This window comes from Diabrotica virgifera, chromosome 3 (genome assembly GCF_917563875.1).
Source record: "Diabrotica virgifera virgifera chromosome 3, PGI_DIABVI_V3a".
Taxonomy (NCBI): Eukaryota; Metazoa; Arthropoda; class Insecta; order Coleoptera; family Chrysomelidae; genus Diabrotica; species Diabrotica virgifera.
Window position 1 is genome coordinate 172,611,709 of NC_065445.1, and position 21,567 is coordinate 172,633,275.

At 32.7% G+C, this 21,567-nt stretch overlaps 1 protein-coding gene across 4 annotated transcripts in view; it reads left to right on the top strand.

The window, feature by feature from the left end:
* Nucleotides 1-4,804, top strand: part of LOC114342162 (lysosomal acid phosphatase) — a 158,421-nt gene extending 153,617 nt beyond the window's left edge. For all 4 annotated transcript variants that reach the window (XM_050647020.1, XM_028292945.2, XM_028292946.2 and 1 more), the window contains 2 exons: nucleotides 3,315-3,541; nucleotides 4,380-4,804. In XM_050647020.1, coding sequence (XP_050502977.1) covers nucleotides 3,315-3,541; nucleotides 4,380-4,783 — 631 coding nt within the window. In that variant the 3' untranslated portion in view covers nucleotides 4,784-4,804. The remainder of the gene's footprint in view (nucleotides 1-3,314; nucleotides 3,542-4,379) is intronic.
* The last annotated feature ends 16,763 nt before the right edge of the window (nucleotides 4,805-21,567 follow it).

Genomic DNA, 21,567 nt, shown 5'->3' on the forward strand with positions numbered 1-21,567 from the left:
TTTATTAAGAATGTCCCAAAGAATTAAAAAAAATATTTTTCGGAGGCAAATAAGAGATTTTTGAAACGGAGCTCGCCGCACCGGCAAAAAAATCGGATAAACACGCATATTTTACAATTAAAAAACAACGGTATAAATTAAAGTTAGACACGATCACTCTTCAGAATCTTGAAGCTGAATATTTAGTCTTCAATTTAAGTATCTGGAAACCTCAAAAATACTAATTTAAATATGAGTTTTTAAGCCTCGAAAATGCGTATTTTTGCATTTTTCAGATTTTAAATCGCCTATAACTCGAAAACTATCAATTTCTGAGAAAATTTACAAGATATCTTTCTTGTTCAAAATGTTCCACAAAACTCAAAAATATATAGGTTCCGGAGCAATAAACGTGATCTTTTTTATTTGTTTAAAAAAATTGTTTAAACAATTTCTGCCCAAAAATTCCGCCCGGCACCCTTCAGATTTGTTTAAAGGGGACATCTTTGAATAAAAATCCACAAAGAAACCGAATCAGAAATTTTTCCAGACGGAGCGGTCTCACCACGTGGACTAAAATGACTTTAGACAGACTTGAAACAAAACAGTCATCGTGGTTCGGCCATAGGGCGAGAATGAGTGAAGGTAGAACTATAAAGAGGGTCTGGAAAGCGGAATCAGTCAAAAAACGACTGAGAGACAGGCCAGAAAAATATGGAAAGCAGATATTGGAAAGGTTTGGAAAAAAATATTGGGTGGAGAGAGGCAAAAAGATCAGCTACTGACCGAAAGGCTTGGAGACATCTGACTTCTCCACGTACGTCGACATCTTAAGGAAGGTATAAGAGTACGGCTTAAGTAAGTGGACACGTTTCTAGGAATATCCTCGAACCATTGCAGAATACCTGTACTCGAAAATACGAAGGTTGTAGTGCATCGAAAAAAAATCGTTAATGGAACATGTCTTGGAATAAACCTTTCTTTTTTAGATAGCCAATCAATACCACTCTTGTAAAGGTTACTTCAATTACTACGATACTGAAATAATCCCTAACAATTGGCTAAACTCAACATGTTTGGCGATATACAATATCACTAATAGCAAGTATTACAAAGAGCACATAACAATTAGATTAATGAGACATGTGCTTGACTTGCTCCTGAAAATCGTTCTCTCCAGAATAAATACCAAATGTGTAAAAAATATTGGCAAATCTCAGTTTGGATTCAAAAGTAGTTTCAGTAGGTACAATAGAGGCGTTATTTCGAATCCAGGTTCTTATACCAACATGTCGATATGTAAATGTGGATCTATACGCCTGCTTTGTCGATTACGAGAACGTATTTAACACTGTTCACTGTTCACAAAAACATACAACAATGTACACTATAAAACTACTTAGCCACACCACGAAAAAATGGGAGAGAGAAATTGATAAGCGGCTACGTGAAGAAAGAATAAACCGAAATATCCGATAATCAATTTTGCTTTATGCAGGGCAGATCAACAACAAATTCAATTTTAATTATAAGGCAACTGATGGAAAACACAGGAATAAAGAAACCAATGCTTATATGGTAGGTATTCATTGATCTTGAGACAGCATATGATATAGTTCGTCGAAAGATTCTGTGGTGGACACTCATTAAAAATGAGTCCCTGGCGAATATGTAAAGATTGTAAGAGATATGTGTGAAGGAGTAACGACTAGTGTTAGGACAAGTGTGGGAGAGACTGATAAATTTCATGTGCAAGTAGGATTGCACCAAGGCTCGGTGCTTAGTCCTTATTTATTTTATCTAACAATAAAACACTGAAAACGTTTGTTTTCTATACTTCCACAAAATTTATTAAAACTATGTGACTACAGCTGTTTCACTTATTTATTTTCACTAATTATGGATCAGGTAACAGCGAAACTACAGTTTAACATTCCATGGTGCTTACTGTATGCTGATGATGTAGTGTTAATAAGAAATAGTGAAAGAGACTTAGAACAAAAACTGGAACAGTGGAGACAAGCCCTGGAGGAAAAAGGTTTAAAACTTAGTAGGACAAAAACAGAGTATTTGGAATGTTCATTTAAAGATGAGTTACTTCAAATAAAATGGTATCTTTGGATGGTGAAATGATTGTGAAAAGCCATAAATTTAAGTACCAAGGATCGGTATTACAGAGTAATGGAGAAATAGATGGAGATGCATGAAGTAGAATTAGGCCTGGATGGATGAAGTGGAAGTAGGCGAGTGGTGTGTTGTGTGAGAGAAAAATTCCAATGAAGCTGAAGGGAACATTCTATAAAACAGCCATAAGTCCGGCTGTGATATACCAAACTGAATGTTATGCAGTGAAAAAGAAAGAGGAACATCGAATACATGTGGCGGAAATGAGAATGCTTAAAAGTGTGGCACCAATTGATGCCAAAATGAGAGAGCACAAGTTAAGATGGTTTGGTCATATTCAACGTCGAGAGGTTAATCACCCAATATGAAAAATAGCTGAAGTGCAGATTCCTGAAAGGAGTAGGAGAGGAAGACCAAAGAAGACCTGGGGGAAGAAGATAAGGCAGGACATGTTGGTAAAGGGAATTAACACTGATATGACCCAAGATAGAATTGTGTGCAATTAAGAAATGCAATTAGGGAAGCCAACCCCGCATAGGGATAAGGCAAAGGGAATGAGGATTATTTAACACTGCTCACCATGAGAATTTAGTTGCTATTTAAAATATTATAGCCTGTTAGAAGTTAGGAGTGGAATTCGGCAAGGCCATGTAATATCTCTATTTTATTTAAATGATTTTAAAAGATTTTCGGGAAGATATTTAGAGACGCTGTAGGTACAAAACAGAACAGAAAGTACAATAATTGTCATCAGAAAATTTGTCATCAACTTGAGATATGCTGTCGACATTATCTTGCCATTAGCAATGAATAAAAATAATTTGCAGACACTTGTATTATAATATTATGTAACAGACCATAGTACAAATGATTTTGAAAGTAAATACAAAGAAAACCAAATGGATTGCTGCTCCTCCCTTGAGCTTATGGTACTACCTCTAGCCTTTCTGGCTACATTTTAAACTTGCTTAGTAATAATCGTTCTGCACAATATACAAAACCTAAATACAGTAATTATAAAAAAAAGTTAGGCTGCATCGTAAGATTATTGTTATGTTTACATGTTAAAAAAGGTCAGATTAATCTATTTTTGTGGTATTTTGCATAAGTGAAATTTAAATATTAATCATAATTTAAATCTATCCAGTTTACTTCTGCTTCTATTAACAAGATTGTAGACATTGTTGTAAAATTAAATTTATAATTTTTAGAAAGTACGAAGATATTGTTCTAACTCTCCAGGAAGCAACATATCCGTCTTACGAACGTAATTATACAGAACTCTTCCAATTTGTTTCTAATAAAACAGGGTGGACAGTCTCACTTTATGAAATAAAGACACTTTATAGCGTTTTAAATTCTTACAATTCCTACAATAGCTCGTTTGTTCCCAAATGGATTGAAAACATAAATTTAGATATTGTCGAAACATTAGCAGGTAAGTAATATTATGTACATTAAACAATATCATCATCATCATCCAACCTCAAAAGTCCACTGCTGAACAAAGGCCTTTTCCGCCTGTTTCCAATCCCGTTTATCTTGCTCCCCTTCATCCAGTTGTTATTTAGCCTTCTTAAATCTTGGATCCATCTTGTACGTGGTCTACCGACGCTTCTCTTGCCTTCACTTGGTCGCCATTCCGATAACATATTTGTCCATCGCCCATCTGTCATTCTGGCTATTTGTTCTGCCCATCTTCATTTTGGTCTGGCTATCCTTTCAATGACGTCAGTCACCTTCGTTTTCTCCCGATCCCTTCATTTTTTATTCTGTCTGGCAAAATTGTTCATAACATGGACCGCTCTATTCTTCTCTTTGTGACTCTCAGTTTGGTAGCCGAGGCTTTTGTCAAGGTAAGTGTTTCTGATCCATATGTCACGACTGGGAGGACGCACTGATCAAAAACCCTTCCTCTTTGGACATGTGGGCAGCTCACTTTGAAAAGTTTCTCTCAGTTGTCCATATGCTGCCCACCCAAGACCGATGATTGTTCTCTTTAGTTTATGAGTTTTATTATCCCCGTAAATTTTAATTTCATGCGTTAGGTATTTATATCTATCTACGAGTTCTATTTCTTTACCACCAATATCGATGTTCTGGTTGGGTATTAAATTGGTGATTATTTTTGTTTTGGAAATGTTTATATTTAAACATATATTTTCTGTAGCCACAACATGTTCTGTAGCCAACGAGCCACAACGAATAATAGTGTAATAGAATAATACAGCAGTAAAATAGTTTTGAAATATTATATTATTTTATTTTTATTTTAGCTGTTGTTTACGGATTACCTAGTTCCACTATCGAACTAGCCAGACTTCGCATTGGTCCTTTCTACAAATACATGTTTGACCTATTTGATACTTTCGTCAACTCATCTTCATCCAACATGCCAAAATTTATTATGATATCGGCACACGACACAACAGTGTGTTCTGCGTTAGGAGCAATGAGAGCATTCAGGAACCCAGTGAAATTCGGAGACACTTTAATTTGGGAACTCAGAAAATACGAAGATGGAAACTTTTATATTAACGTTAATTATAAAACAGAAGAGAAAATAAATAGAATCAATGTAATTAACTGTGGCTTTGACTGTGATTACTCTATATTTAAACAAAATTTATCGAGTATCACAGTAAACTATGAAGAGTGGAATATTGAATGTAACAACTAAAATAAAGTATTCTTTTAACAAGTTGATGTTTAATGGTAATAGAGAGATATCGCAAAGGCAAACATTAATAGCGTGCCAAGACGTAAATAACGGATAACGGTCTATTTCAACACAGGCATCAAGAGAGTTATCGCAAATGTTGTGGGGGCGGGGCCCTTTATTATGACAACCGACTTTTGGGATTAAAATGTAATCTAGAAATTAATGTTGAGGAATACTCTAATAATTGTTTTTTTTTTATTGAAAAATGAATTTGGATATTAAGCAGGTTGACATGCATTTTAATTTTAATGATTTAACCAATAATAAATATAAATAATCAGTATAAAAATAATATATATAATATCTGAATACCTAATATCCTAACCACAAAAAGTAGTCTATTGTAGACAAAATAAGAACGCAACGTGTTTCTCAACATAGGAATAAAGATGATTCATAGTTTTTAGTTTATAAAATTTATATTTTATAAATTATTATTATGTTTCATCCCAAATGTCAAATTAGCGTTAACGCTATTACCGTCCCTTATTTCGACCTAAATAGAGAGTTTTTAAGCCCCTTATTTCAGCAACGTTAAACGTTATACGCTATTCTGCTCATGCGCATTAACTGAAAAATAACGTATTACCTTATTAGCGGATAAGGTATCCCCTTATTTAGGTAGAAATAAGGTTCACGTTATTGAGGGATTACGTATTTGTAGGATTGCCAAATGTCATATATCTAAATCATAAAAAACGAAAAACAATGTCATATGAGCTGAACCAAAGAAAACTAGAATAAAAAATAATAGTAACGATGTATAAAATTGTAATCAAAATTTGTTTTTCTTAAAAACCATAAGGTACTAACTTATTATATAATTGAATATAATCTGCTTGGCAACCCTGGTAGAATAATTCTAAATTACACCATTTCTTGAGAAATACGACACTTGATTGAATTGTCTTGTTAATCTTAGAATGGATGTTTTGTGTTCCTAAAGTAGTAAATTGTCTTTGGTGAAAGTCTTAATACATTTTCTTCCATTATGGCAAATAATTCAATAAAATAAGTTATAGCACACAACTGCCGTTTTGTAGTTTACGTTTGCCAAATGTCAATTAACGTTAACCTGTGTGCGTATTTTCTGAAGGGTTTCAAAAACTATTTTAAGCAAACACCTTATCCCTTATTTATCACTCAGTGTGCATGACAAGTATAACGTTTTACGTTTAAGGTACATCAAAAAGTAGAGGGTCTAAAATCTCTCTAATGGCGGGGCACGTTGTCCGGCATTAGCGTAACATTCCCTCTGCGCTTGCGTACATGTCAAAATAGCGTATTCCGCTATTAACTTGCGATCAAGTACCTTTGCGATATCTCTCTAATATAATATAATGTCTGTAATTATTGATTGTTCAGTAATAGTGCAGTCACTAAAGGTTTTCACCTCCGACTTCGTTGAACCTCCATATATTTTCATAAAAATTGGGTGAGTAGTTAGAGGGTACCTCAAGGAACCACGGTGACATGATACCTACTTGCGCTTTAACGTGATTTAACATTGGTGGTGGGTGCTACCCCTTCTCGGGGGTGAAAATTAGTGTATTAAAAATAATACCATAAATTGATAGAGGGACAAATTCTAAGCAAAATTTGTTATATAAAGTTATTAATACAAATCAATACTTTTTGAGTTATTAAAGATCAAAGATTTTATTTTTTCGTAAAAAAATGCATGCTTTAAATCTGTTTTTCACGTATAACTCAAAAATTAGAAGCTTTTACAAATAAGTTATTATGACCAAAATGTATGATAATGAAAAACTGAATATACTCTTTACTTAAAGAACTAAACTAATGTTAATTCAAAGTGAGTTATGCGTAATTTAATGTATATTTTTTTCTGCCAGTACTCAGATCTAAATATTCAAGCTTAAGTAACGAGAAAACGATGCATTTTATAAAATATACCTGCTAAAGACTTGTTAAAGTACTTCGGAATACCTATCAAATAAGCTTCAGAAGAAGTTAATAGCATCAAAATTAAGCAAGTTACAATGAAAATAAGAGAACCCTTTCGCTTCTTTTAGCAAAAAGTGAAAAATAAAACAGCCATTTCCACAAAAATTTAAAAATTTATAATAGTCCTTATAAGAATTTATTTATATTAGAATAAGTAATGATGCCAATAATTTTGTCTCCTGTGGCTCCTCTTTGTCCCAGGAACCCGCAAATCAGCAATTCGCCGTATTAGGTGATTAACACGGCGTAATCTTGGCGTTGAACATGACCAAACTATCTTAACGTATAGGTACTCTCCGATTCTAGGACCTAGACTTCCTCAAGCATAATATTTCTTAATTTAATATTTTTTTATATGACACTCATCCATCTAATAATTCATATGCGTCACACGTATCCATTGTTTCTGTTTTAATTTCACAACGCTTAGTTCCATACATCGTAACCCTCTGATGTCTGTCTTTTAAATTTTTTTTTCAGCTTCATTGGATTTTTTCTGTTACACAACACACCACTCGCTTCTTTTCACTTCACCCATCCAGCCCTAATTCTACTGCATGTATCTCCACCTATGTCCCCATTGCTCTGTAGTATGAGACGAGGTAACAGAAGAGTGGAAACCAGGAAATCCAAGCAATCCATGGAGACTCCATTGATCACTCGAAGACTGGTGGATTTTTTCGATCAATAGTTGGAGAAATAAGACAAAGAAGACGGCTACTTCATCTATTTATTAAAGGCGTTTCGTTCTCTAATCAAAGAACATCGTTAGTTCATCTACAATGAATATTGTGAGAAACAAACATCCATAGAGGAATACTAGTACAAGTACAATTCGACAAGCGAGAGCTGGCGGGTGACCTTCTAGTATTGTGTATTTCTCGTTGTGTACTTTCGCCGCAATGTCACCCGCCAGCTCTCGCTTGTCGGATTGTATGTTACCTCAAAAGACATGTAACTGTAAGATATATAGTAAAATATAGCTAATTCAATATTCAATGAAACATTGAAGTGTTAAGGTATAAAATAATCAGTAGTAAACTAAATACAATTTGCAATATAAGAAACTTTGAGCAGCACAATAACTCGTGGTTAACAAACATGTGTTTAAAACATTGAAGTAAAAAATTGTATTCACCGAGAAACTAATAGAAGATCCAAAGGTCGCACTTCTAAATATCAGAAGTGTTTAATTTGTTTAATTTTGAATTTAGTGCAATTAGAACGAAAAGATACAATGTTTCGGAAAAAATCAAACAAGGTTATATTTTTCTAAAACTTTTTTTGTTAGTTTATAAATATGTTAAAGTAAAAAGTTCTACTCACAAATTTCGCCGCTAATTGTTTATTAATTGTTTAAACAATAACAATTGTTTTGTATAAATAATGTTAAGAATATGGGTGAATTCAACATTTTATTTTGCTAAAAAATGTTTTTATTTTAGTTTTGATTATGCTGAACCCGAATCTGACATTACAATTTGCAAATTAAAAATGACGGATTCAAAATGGCGGATTTTTTCCTAAAAATCCTTCAAAAGTAGTTGTAAAATCCGATTTTTTTATATAAAACGTGTTTGTTTACATATATGTGGATATTTTTAAGAGGTTGCTGAACCTGAATCAAATTTTGATAATTTAAATTATAAAATGACAGATCCAAAATGGCGGGTAACTTAAAAAATAGTTGTAAAATCATAATTTCTTTACAAAATGTATTTATTTCTACATATATTTATTTTTGAGAGCTTTGATAAACCTAACTTAAATGTTAACATTATAAACTATAAAATGGCGGATCCAACGGATTTTCTAAAAAGAACATAAAAAAGAACATTTTTCTAAAACATTCATTGTCTTTATTTTTAACAGCTTGTTGAATCTGAATTAAAGATTAAAAATTTAGATTTCAAAATGGCGGATATTTAAATGAAAAACAAGTAGAATCCAATCAAACAAATATGAAATTTCATTCTTAAAAAAAAGATAAACAAATAATTTTCACAATAATATTAAAAATTAAAATGTATTAGAAAGAATATTAAAAAAAAACAAATTTTCGATTAGAAGGATATAATTACATATTAAAACATAGTTTTTAATACCAAACAACTTTTCTTTATAAAAATTTTCGATATTGTGAAATATAAAGGTACTTTACTCTTAAGTGAAATTCAAATTTTTTTACATACCTCGTACAAAATTAACAAAATTTGATATTTGATGGTTGCATCTTATGTTATATACGATGCAGAGTATTTTATAAAGAATAACTTTTTTTCGTAAAACTGATATTAAAAAAGTTATCAATAGGTTCCAAGTTACGCAGACATACTGTATAAGAGCTAAAAAAAAATTTTTTTGTTGAACATTTATTATTGTTGAAGCTTATTATTAAATGTATTTTGGGTAAGTTTTACAGAAAAAAGTTTTGATCACTCTGTATATACATTTTTTCAGCTGGTAATTTTCGGTTTTTGTATTACATTTTTGTTATCTTTCTTAGTTTTCTCGAAAAAAAATGTTTATTTCATTTTTAAACTAAAATAGTTCAGTGATTTTTAAAGATTACATCCCAAGCTTTAAAAAAATAGCAAAAAAATTTTATTAGATTTATTCAAACTTGAGTAATACCGTCTTAAAATGGTGGGAATTCTGTAAAACTACGAAGTTTTCAAAAATTACATTTTTTGAGACATCGTATTATTTGAATTAAATTTTTGAGATTTTTTTGAATAAAATATCGTTTAGTAAGATGATTGAGAGGTAAGGTGTGCAAATTTGAGAGTTTTATAAGTAAAATTGTATTAGTTACATATTTTAAAATCATTTTTAAACAAAATTCATCTAAGGCTCACTTTCCGCCCACACCGTACTTATGTCCATAGATTTTATTTCTTTATATTACAACCGTAAGATAGCTTATTTCATCTTCTTTCATGTCCAATTTGTAAAATTTCTTTTGATCCATTAGTTAAAAAATTACAGGTGATAGAGTAGCAATCAACAGGTAGCCAAAACGCGTTCCAAGATTGCGACTATAATTTTGAATATTTTTTCGAGATATTTGGCACACGTATTCGTAATATAATAAAGAATGGCGGCACCGAGCTCAATTTGAAAAATATATTAATATGTGAAAATTACTCTGTAATTAAATACAATATTAAAAAAACGAGCCTGTACCGCCATTAAGAAGAACAAAAAAATATACTTTCTTCAAATAAACTTTTTTATCCGATGCCTAGGTTTTGTGTCATTTTGGAACTACTTAAATTTTTTATTTCAATAGTAGTTCCAAAATGACACAAAATCTAGGCATCGGATAAAAAAGTTTATTTGAAGAAAGTGTATTTTTTTGTTCTTCTTAATGGCGGTACAGGCTCGTTTTTTTAATATTTTATTTAATTTCAGAGTAATTTCCACATATTAATATATTTTTTAAATTGGGTTCTGTACCGCCATTCTTTATTATATTACGAATACGTGTGCCAAATATGTCGAAAAAATATTCAAAATTACAGCCGCAATCTTAGAACGCGTTTTCGCTACCTGTTGATCGCTACTGTTTCCTCTTGCAATTCTTCCAACGCTAGTTTACAGTGCGCCTATGTGTGTGAGAAGGGTGACTTTAGCGTTATAAATAAAAAATTACAGAAGCTAGAGATTTAATTTTAGAAAAATCTTTAGGTTTTTTTTTGTAAAATTTTCTGAATTTTTCAATGGTCTCAAGTCAGTTTTTTTCTAAAAATTATATTTTTATAGTTATTTAAATAAACATCTAACTTCGCTGTTCATTTGTTTAATAAAAAATGAAGCACCCACTTCTTGAGTAGAACTTTTTGATATGTTGTTTATTAAACATTTCTTAATGAAATTATAAAAAGTTTTATCTTGTTTGATTTTTTCCGAAGTGAAAATCTAAATGCATCCCCTATAACACTATTAGAATAATTACAATGGTTTGTAGTAGTACAATAAAAAAGTTAGTTTATTACCACAACACTCATATGCTAATGAAGACACAAGGTGAAATAGACAGAGCCAGGTATCACGATAACGAACCAATAACTTTTCCGTTAGTGTCCTTGAGAAATCAAATTGAAAGCTAAGTGATAACTAGAGACCGCCCACGCATTTGAGCTCTAAATTTTAAGATATATTATAAAACTGTATAATAAGTTTGTTTGTAAGAAAACATTACTAAGTAAAGCGATGGTTCAATGCACCAACTAACTTCCAAGATATGGTTCAAATTCAAACAAATGATAAGAGTTGGCCTATATTATTAACGGTGGACACTGTTGGAGCTGGCTACTACTATAAAAATAATTTAACTTCTTACAGTCCAAGCCTCAAAATAAATTCAGGACGTCATTTTTTCTCTATTTATCGAACGTCTAATAAGTAAACTAATAAGTGGAATATCAGGTTTTTTTCGATCAAAAATAAAACCGTTGTATTATCTCGTCAAATTCAATATTTTGCCAATGATGGTTATCAGCTTCCTCAGGAGTGCACCAAAAATATTTAATAATAACTATTATCAAAATATAGAACATACTTACAAACAAATAAAAAGAGAGCAATCATTAAAATATAGACCAACACATTACAGGACATTATAAATTACACTAAAACAATTACTGATAAGTATTTGAAAAAACATTAGCGTTTGTTCGGATAATAAAGCTTCAATTGCACCTTATGATATTTTTGACGTGATTATGAAGTGTTCAAAATATTACACTGTTACAGTTATAGCAATTAAAGGGAAAGAAGAAGAAGAAGTTGTGAACACATATGGGATTAACAAAGGCTCTGTTGCTCAGGATCGGTTAGAGATGTGGGAGTGACATATTCTTACTAGCTGGGAAATAGATGATAATTAATAGAAAAAAGAAATAAAAAAGAACAATAGGCACTAGAGTTGAACTAGGACATAATCGGCAAAAAAATAAATAAATAATGGAGAAATATGATGACGAAAGGGCGCCACTTTATTTTTTATATTTGAAAGGAAACACAAAGAAAAACTCTTTCGACAAACAAATCAAATGAATAATAATTCATCATCATCATCATCCAGCCTCAAAAGTCCACTGTCGAACATAGGACTCCTCCCCTCGTTTCCAATCCCATCTATCCTGCACCGCTCTCATCCAGTTTTTATTTACCTTTCTTAAGTCGTCAGTCCATCTTGTAGGCGGTCGACCGACGCTTCTCTTGTCTTCTCTTGGCCTCCATTCCAATAACCTCTTCGTACATCGCCCATCTGTCATTATGGCTATGTGTCCTGCCCATCTCCACTTCAACCTGGCTATCCTCTCCATGACATCAGTCACCTTTGTTCTTCTTCTGATTTCTTCGTTTCTTCGTTACAAAATCAGAAACGAAGAAATCAGAATAATAATTAAATATAAATAATTATCTCAAGATAAATATAAATTCATACAATAATATAAAGATATATAATAAATATAATAAAGATAAATAAAACCGACCTTATTATTTCTTACTTAGTTGACCAAAGAGAAGAGGAAGTTTCATTTCAAGGCTCAAATCTCTTCTGTGGAAGAGATGTTACATACTTTCTGTACTGTTCTACGGAATGGAGTCATGGACGTTAAAAAAGGTTGATACCAAAAAATTAGAGGCATTTGAACTGTGGATGTATCGCAGAATCTTGAGAATATGATGGACCGAGAGAGTCACAAACGTCGAGGTCTTGAGAAGAATGAATAAAGAAAAGGAAGTCATATTTACGATCAAAAAACGAAAACTGCAATACTTGGGACACATTACAAGAGGCGAAAGATATGAACTGTTTCGAATAATTATGCAGGGGAAGATAGCAGAAAAAAGGTCCATAGGAAGAAGACGCAACTCCTGGCTAAAGAATCTACCGGAATGTTATAGCTGTAGCAACAACAAATTGTTTCGGTCAGCAGTTTCGAAAATACGTATAGCCCTGATGATCGCCAACCTTCGAAACGAAGATGGCACTTAAAGAAGAAAGAAGAAGAAGCATTATTACAAATGAATAATATTTATTAAACAAAGAAATATTGAAAAGAGAAATTAATGTGAACATCTTTCTGGTTTTACATTTTATAAGAGGTATTATCCACAAATACAAATAAATTTACTATATTAATTAGGTACCTTTGTGTCTCTGAAAATGTCCTGCAGCTTCCAACGCTAAGTCCAGATGTTACGGTCGTACCACTTTTCACTTCACTGGTAGGTACCACAAAAAATACTATACTGATGGTACAATTTTTAAATATAGTTTGAAAGGTAAGCAATTCATTACTTGTTGTAGTAACTTAACTTGTAATAACGTAAAAAAACTACTTTATTTCACTACTTCCATTATGAATAAGAACTGCTCGAGACATTCAACTGCTTGCCAAGGAACTGGAGGTGTTTTCCATACCGAAATACAATACATTGCCGATATGGAAACTGCCGGCAAAACAACGACAGAGGAATTTCACTGTCGACCATCGAAGATGGACTCGATGGTTAGATGGTTAGAATCGATTTGTTCACATCGTAGTCTGATCGATAATATATATTGCACCTAAAAGCAATTTATGCCTGGTGAAAAATATGACATGATACTAGACACTGCACAGTTAACTAAGAGTCGACTTATTCACTTGGTCGTCTGATCGATGGTGACCTTTCTTAAGTTCTCCTGATCGCTCCTAACGCCCAAGAAAAAACCACGTTTTTCTCCCAGTTCACATATCATGAGATCTAACCAACCAATCACAGGAAAGAATTAAATCTTGCTCTTTTTCCATGACATAATATTAAACGAATCAAAAACCAATACACTACCCTGTGTTAAGATACCAATAAATCCTAACCATTAGTTAGATAAATAAATGATTAGATTTTTAAGGTATTTAAGTGTTTATATTCCCATGAAATCTGAACATCAACATCCTTCATTTAATTATCTTTCCCAAGAGTCATGTCAATAATTATGATCTGATCCATTCGTTAGAGAAATAAACTGTAATATTATTTTATTTTCCATGAAATAAATCTGAAGCGTTTGTATATCTAAGCAGGTCATATCGCCCCATCATAAATTTTCGTTTCTTCGTACGATCTCTGCGATTATTAAAATACATACATAAGTGCTTCTCAATATTATAAGCAGTCTAAATCTATGTGGGAACACAGCGTCGTTCTTAAATATAGGTCGAGACAAGATCTTTTCTGCTCTCTATGTGAGATGGAACTTTAAAAAAATTAAAGTGTTTCTGTATCGTTACATAGCCTCCCACACGATTTTAACTTGGTGTAAATTACAGCTTAAAATCGAAATAGGAACCATACAAAAAATGGAACGATACCAAAAAAGAAGAAGACTAACTCCTTGCAATCTTATGACACAAAGTTACCTAACTAAAATAAAATCAACAAAAGCAAACTAAATAAAAGCAATACAAAAGAAAGCGCAATAAACGCTAACTTAGTACACAAAAAAGTTGTTATAGTGCGTCCACTAATAACAAAAAAACTGAAACCAAATCAACTAGCGTAAAACCTGTCAGTAACGGCCACTAAAAATAAAAGAACTATTGAGAAAACTATTAAAAGAAAGGTGGCCGGTATTGCCAGTTTTTGTAATCTACATATAATTGGTTTGCGGAATTTTTAGACTGGCCATTATTAAAGATTGCCGATTTTGGCAGGTGGTCGGTAAGACAGGTTTCACTGTATATACAAAAGTACCATGAAATATTTCATCCTGGACAAATAAAATAATTTTCGAAATCACAAAGCAATGTGCAAACGAATTTGACACAAAGACTACATTCTCGAAAATTAAAAACAAAAATGCCTCGGAGTCTCTCATTCGGGACTTACATAAGCCACAATAAATACAGGTAAACACACTAACCAAAGCTAGTGGTGCGGATCTGACCTCACTTCGTCTGGCCACGACGAAGGAAGTATTAAGTTCCAGCCAGTAAACAAAATCGAAAATTAAACGCAAGGATTGCCAAAAAATATATACGTGGGCTTGCTCAAAGACAAAATTTTCGAAAATCAACATCAACAATGTCACGGATTTTCAGTCCGTGACATACATACCAGAGGTATGCAAATAAACACAGTCGAAATCAACAATGTCGCGGATTTATTTTTGTATCACGTGACATACACACACCAGGGGTGTCCTAATCGACAAAATAAAGTGTATATCTCCCACCAACACCACTTGTATGGGATCAACCTAAATGGATTGTATATTTCCCCACCAACACCACTTGTATGTGATCAACCTAAATAAGGTGTATATTTTCCACCAACACCACTTGTATGGGATCAACCTAAATGAAGTGTATATTTCCCACCAACACCACTTGTATGGGTTCAACCTAAATGAAGTGTATATTTCCCACCAACACCACTTGTATGGGATCAACCTAAATGAAGTGTATATTTCCCACCACCAACACCACTTGTATGGGATCAACCTAAATGAAGTGTATATTTCCCACCACCAACACCACTTGTATGAGAGCAACCTAAATAAAGTGTATATTTCCCACCAACACCACTTGTATGGAATCAACCTGAATAAAGGGTATACTCCCACCAACACCATTTGTATGGAAATAACCAACATAAAGGGTATATTCCCACCAAGCAACGCCACTTGTATGGGAAATACCAAAATAAACTCAACCGAACTACGTTTAACGAAGAGCTGTAGGCTCAAAACTGTTAATGCGAATCCGTTACACGCAATTCAAAAAAAAAACAAATGCTACTCCCACCAACACCACTTGTATGGGAATAGAATAAACAAAAACATCAGCGAGATAGCGAGACTCAATACGAACAAGAAGAGGAAAAAGTAACAGAAAAATACTGTCATCTCTAGACTCAAACAAATCAACTCGAATGTGTTGAAAACTAAAAATAAACACAGACATTTTGGCTTACAGTCATAGTCGACACATAAAATAGTTCATTATTCAAAGATGAACTGATATTCCAAAGGGAATAAACAAAAAAGAAATATGGCAGCAATCTTTCTCAAAACCAAAAGAAAAATGTCTTCACAAAGGAAGAGAAGAATCCTTATCATTCTCCAAAGAAAAAGGAAAAATCATTACAATCCGAAGTCTAATAAACAAATGTGATTTTAAATGTAACACATACCAAAAATATAGCAGTAAATACTGAACATCAAAACATTCTTAGTACCTGATTGAATTCAACTTGCAAAAAAAACAAATCTCAATCTTAATGGCAAGAAGATGTTGCTAATGTTTATCTTCCTTAAAAGTTTCAGAGTTTACCGACGGACGAATCCTAACCTCATCGTCCTAGCCGTCCCTCTCATAAGCTCAACAGGTCACCTAGCTGGCAAATCCCAGATCGTTGTCATAGCCGTTTCTTTCATAAGCTTACCTCATAGCGGACGAATTCAACTCATCATGCTAGCCATGAGATCTAATAAGCTCAAAACACAATTGGACAAGAAAATAAAGAACCATTAAGAAATTGACTATCACCTTACAGATGATAATTTAATCCAATACGGTCGTTACCAAATAAGAAAGAAAAATATTCACCATTCGTCTTCAAAGCGTCAAAAGAGATAAAATAAAATAAAGAATAATAAAAATTCTTTTTGGGTCCATCAACTGTAGTATAAGAACTATCAAAGTGGTTTAAGAAAATGGGTTGACAAAAAAAACAAACTCAAAACAGGCTATACCCAAAAAAATTGGTCCAATAAATAACATTAGGACTACAAAAAAAATGTCAACTCAAATCGACACCATCCATCAACAACATCAACATCAAATATCTTGACATACAACAAAACGTTCCCTGTATATTTCAGAAAGCATCTCAAGAAAACAAAAAAAAATTAAACCACAAAGAAACATTCAAGTACCAATAAACAAACATCTACCACGACATCTGACCTCAAAAGACACAAAATTAACTGATAGAAAACTCATAGCGATTTCACCGCAATAATTACTTAACCAATTTCAACTAAAACAAAGAAACAAACGAAGATTGTCATCAGATTCTTTTACTAACAAAATAATTGAAAAACATACGGAAGTAAAATAAATTCCAAAAATTTTTCACAAGCTCTCGTACTATGAAAGTCTACGAATTATGATGCTATCATAAACATAACAGCTCAGTTTACGTACGCGACGAAATAATATATGTCGACAGCTTTAAGAAATTAACAAAACAAACATATAGGACATACCTAAGAATAATTAATCTGCTAAAAGGTAATACACGATCTCAAAACAAAACGTTAATTTAGTTCGATAAAAGCACAAACAAATAATTAACCTGATTTTAGTATATCTCAAGGTTAAGGAAAAGAGGTAAAAATATTACGAATTAAATGTCAATTGGGTTTAACAAAGGGAGACAAAAAATTTAATCTGAAAAACCTTTTAAATTTTTTGAAAAATCAAATTTTAAAATTAACATTTAAGCAGTCTTTAGCAATAAAAATATTAAAAAAAAAATCTAGATAACAATTGGACAGTAAATCTAGACTTAAAATTTGCTGAAATTTTCAATGTACCTTATATGCATAACAATGTACAAAGCATTTTACAAAAATTCTTTGATACGCATAATAAATTTAAACAATTTAAACATTTAAGACAAACATGTGTACAACAATATACAAGCAAATACGAAATACAATTTAAAGACAAGTATTTATTATCCCTTCTCCTGGTCCTAAGGACAAAATAATTAAGGTAGAAGTAAAAGAACAATAATATTTAAAAATACTAGTAATTATTTTCAGAAACAGAAATCAAGAAGGTAGGAGAAACAGAGATTTTTGGTGAATAAAATTTAACGAAACTGTATACCTCTCCGTTATCACCTCGTAACAAAAATAGACAGAAATGTGGACAGAAACAGTACGATGAAAGTTAATTAAAAAAATGATCTAGAAGAAGAAAATAGATCTGGTGCCACGTTGGGCGCTAATTATATATGTGCAATTAAAGGGAAAAGAGAAGAAGTTGTCAACACATATGAGATTAACAAAGGCTCCGTTGCCCAGAATCGGTTAAAGATGTGGTTCTTTACATACTCTTATTAGCTGAAAATAAATGATAATAGAAAAAAAGGGCAATAGCTACTAGAGCTGAACTAGGACATAATGGGCAAAAAAATAAATAAATAATGGAGAAAGATAATGCCGAAAGGGCGTCAAAGAACTCTTTAGACAAATAAAAATCAAATGAATATTAATTCAATATAAATAATTATCTCAAGATAAATAGAAATGCATACAATAATATAAAGATCTATAATAAATATAAATAAAACCTAAGCTTATTATTTCTTACTTAGTTGACCGAAGAGAAGGGAGTTGGATAACTAATAAGAAGCAAACATTATTATAAATGAATACTATTTATTAAACATAAAAATATTGAAAGAACAATTAATGTGAACCGCTTTCTGGTTTTACATTTTATAAGACGTATTATCCACAAATACAAATAAATTTATTATATTAAGTAGGTACCTTTGTGTCTCTGCAAAATGTTCTGCAGCTTCCAACGCTAAGTCCAGATGTTACGGTCTTAGCATTTTGCACTTCACTGGTAGGTACCAAAAAAAAATACTATACTGATGGTACAATTTAATATAGTTTGAAAGGTCAGCAATTCATTACTTGTTGTAGTAACTTAACTTGTAGTGGCGTAAAGAAAACTTAAAAAATACATAAAAATTTTTATTTATATGTATTTTTTTGTTTGTAGATGCCGCCAAAAAATAAAAAATGGAATGCAAATGATATGATACGGGCTTGTAAATACAGTAAGAAATAGAGAGATGGGCTATTTGAAGGCCTCAAAAGTTTTTGGAGTACCAAAATTTACCTTAGAACGATATGTGAAAGCAGACAAGATTCCAGAAAAACTCGTCGGGATGTCAATTGGCAGCCGACCTATTCTTCCTTTGGAATTAGAAAATGAGTTGGTTTAGTATGCCCTAACTATGGAGCAACGTTATTTCGGGCTAAGAGCGCGTGATATAAAACGACTGGCATTTCAACTTGCAATACGAAACTAATTCCACATCCATTTAGCGTAGTCAAAAAATCAGCTGGAAAGAAATGGTTGAGACTCTTTCTGAAAAGGCATCCGACACTTTCAATGCTTACTCCTGAGGGAATGTCATCTGCTCGAGTAAAATTTTTTACTCATGAAAATATATCCAAGTTCTTTGACCTGTATGAACCAGAATATCTTAAGCTTACTAACCCTGCACAACGTATATTCAATGTAGACGAAACAGGTATTACAATTGTTCAGCACAAACATAGCAAAGTCATTTCTATGAGAGGGAAGAAGCAGGTTTCGTCACTTACTTCAGCAGAAAGGAGCAAGCTGATTACTGTTATTACATGTATGAATGCTGCAGGAGCTTTCGTACAACCATTTTTAATCTTCCCTAGAAAAAATATGAAAACAGAGTTGATGGTAGGAGCTCCCACTGGAGCAGTCGCAGAATGCCATGTGTCAGGTTGGGTACAGGCCGATATTTTCACTAGATGGCTACAACACTTCATAAAATTCACTAAACCTTCAGCTGCAGACCCTGTTCTTCTCATCCTTGATGGCCACTATTCTCATACGAGAAACGTTGCTCTAATAGATTTGGCCAAACAGAATCATGTGACGATTATTTGCCTCCCACCACATTCTACACATAAAATTCACCGTTGGATGTTGCTTTTATGGCACCGTTGAAAACTTACTACGCGCAAGAAATAGAAAACTGGCTTAGAGAAAATCAGTTGAGTGTTGGGTCGCCTTATGTCATTGCCAGTATTTTTTTGTAAAGCGTATAACAAAGCTGCGACGATGGAAATATCTTGCAATGGTTTCCGAAAAACGGGACTGGTCCCTATTTGTCGCCATATTTTTAGGGACTTTGAATTTGGAATTCAAGAGCACTTGGAAACACAAAACGAAAGACATAACATAGAACTCCTAGTCCACCACTACCTCATCAACAACTTGTGTCTCCGAAAGACATCTGTCCGATCCCAGCATACAAGAGAGACACCACTAAAAAGCCACATGCCAGATCAGGAAAGGCTTCAGTAATTACTCTAACACCCTACAAAGAAGAATTAGAGCAAAGTTTGCAGAAGAAAAAAGCAAAAAACTAGTACCCTAGCTAAACTTGGATTGTGTATTAGCTCCAGAAAAAAACAATTCCACAAAAAGTGTTAGATCAGAAAAAACAGCAACGTCCGAAGAAGAAATAGCAGAACACGAAGACGTAGGTCAACCTTCTACATCAAAAGGCAAAACATCAAGAAGGAAACGGAAAGTTTCTTCGAGTTCAAGTTCAGATAGCAGCGAAGACTTTCCATTAGCTGATTTATCGTCCGACGAAAGTGGAGAAAACTACGCGGAATGTCTATTTTGCACCGGAAAATTTTCCGACGATAAATATGGAGAACGATGGGCAAAGTGTTACCAATGTGGCAGGTGGGCACATGAAGACTGTGGAGAAATAAAGTCCAGCACATTTATTTGCCTTTTCTGCGAAGGAAAGGGCTTTTTGAATAGTATCTCAAATTGGGGTACCTGTCTCAAATTTGGATACCTGGCTGTCCCAAATTAGGGCAATTTATGCCTGGTGAAAAATATGACATGATACCAGACACTGCACAGTTAACTAAGAATGGACTTATTCACTTGGACGTCTGATCGATAGTGATATGATAGTGATCTTTCTGAAGTTCTCCTGATCGCTCCTAATGCACAAGAAAAAACAACGTTTTCCCCCCAGTTCACATATCAACCAATCACAGGAAAGAATAAAATATTGCTCTTTTTCCACGACATAATATTAAAGGAATCAAAAACCAATACACTACCCTGTGTTAAGATACCAATAAATCCTAACCATAAGTTGAATAAATAAACGATGAGATTTGGAAGGTATTTGGGTGTTTATATTACCATGAAATCTTAACATCAACATCCTACATTTAGTTATCTTTCCCAATAGTCATATCAATGTTGTTCTGAAGCTATTTTCTTGTGGCATTTTTGTGATTAACTGTTTAGATGGGAAATAAGCCACAATTAAATTAAAAAAATAATTTCATTAACGTTTCGAAGCCCAAATCGGGTTTCGTTGTCAAAATACAAAATACTACTAAAATAAACAAAAATGTTGTTGCTAAGTAAAAAAAATCTTCTAATAATTTATTTAATCTGCTTTAATACATATTAAAGTCAGAATTTGGTATTAGTTGTTTAAAAGTAAATTAAATGTAAGACCAAATACTTACGATGTCGGGATAGTATCACGAGGTTTTTTCCTTGTTTTCCCTCATGATTTACTATGGAATCTCTAACGCGAGAATTTTACTGTCATGGTTGCATTTGGTTGCCTTTTTAAAGACAGATCACATGCTATGATTTTTTTGTGACGAATATTCTTGAGTTGGGATTGATTTTATGTAATCGAATGAACTATCTTTTAGTAAAGTCGTCCCAGGAACGCAACTCATAAATATTGGCGATATCATTTTAAAGTCTTCTGCTTTAAAATGTATAATATACGTCTGAATCGCCAATATAAATGAGTCAGATTAAATAAATTATTAGAAGAATTTTTTTACTTAGCAACAACATTTTTGTTTATTTTAGTAGTATTTTGTATTTTGACAACGAAACACGATTTGGGCTTCGAAACGTTAA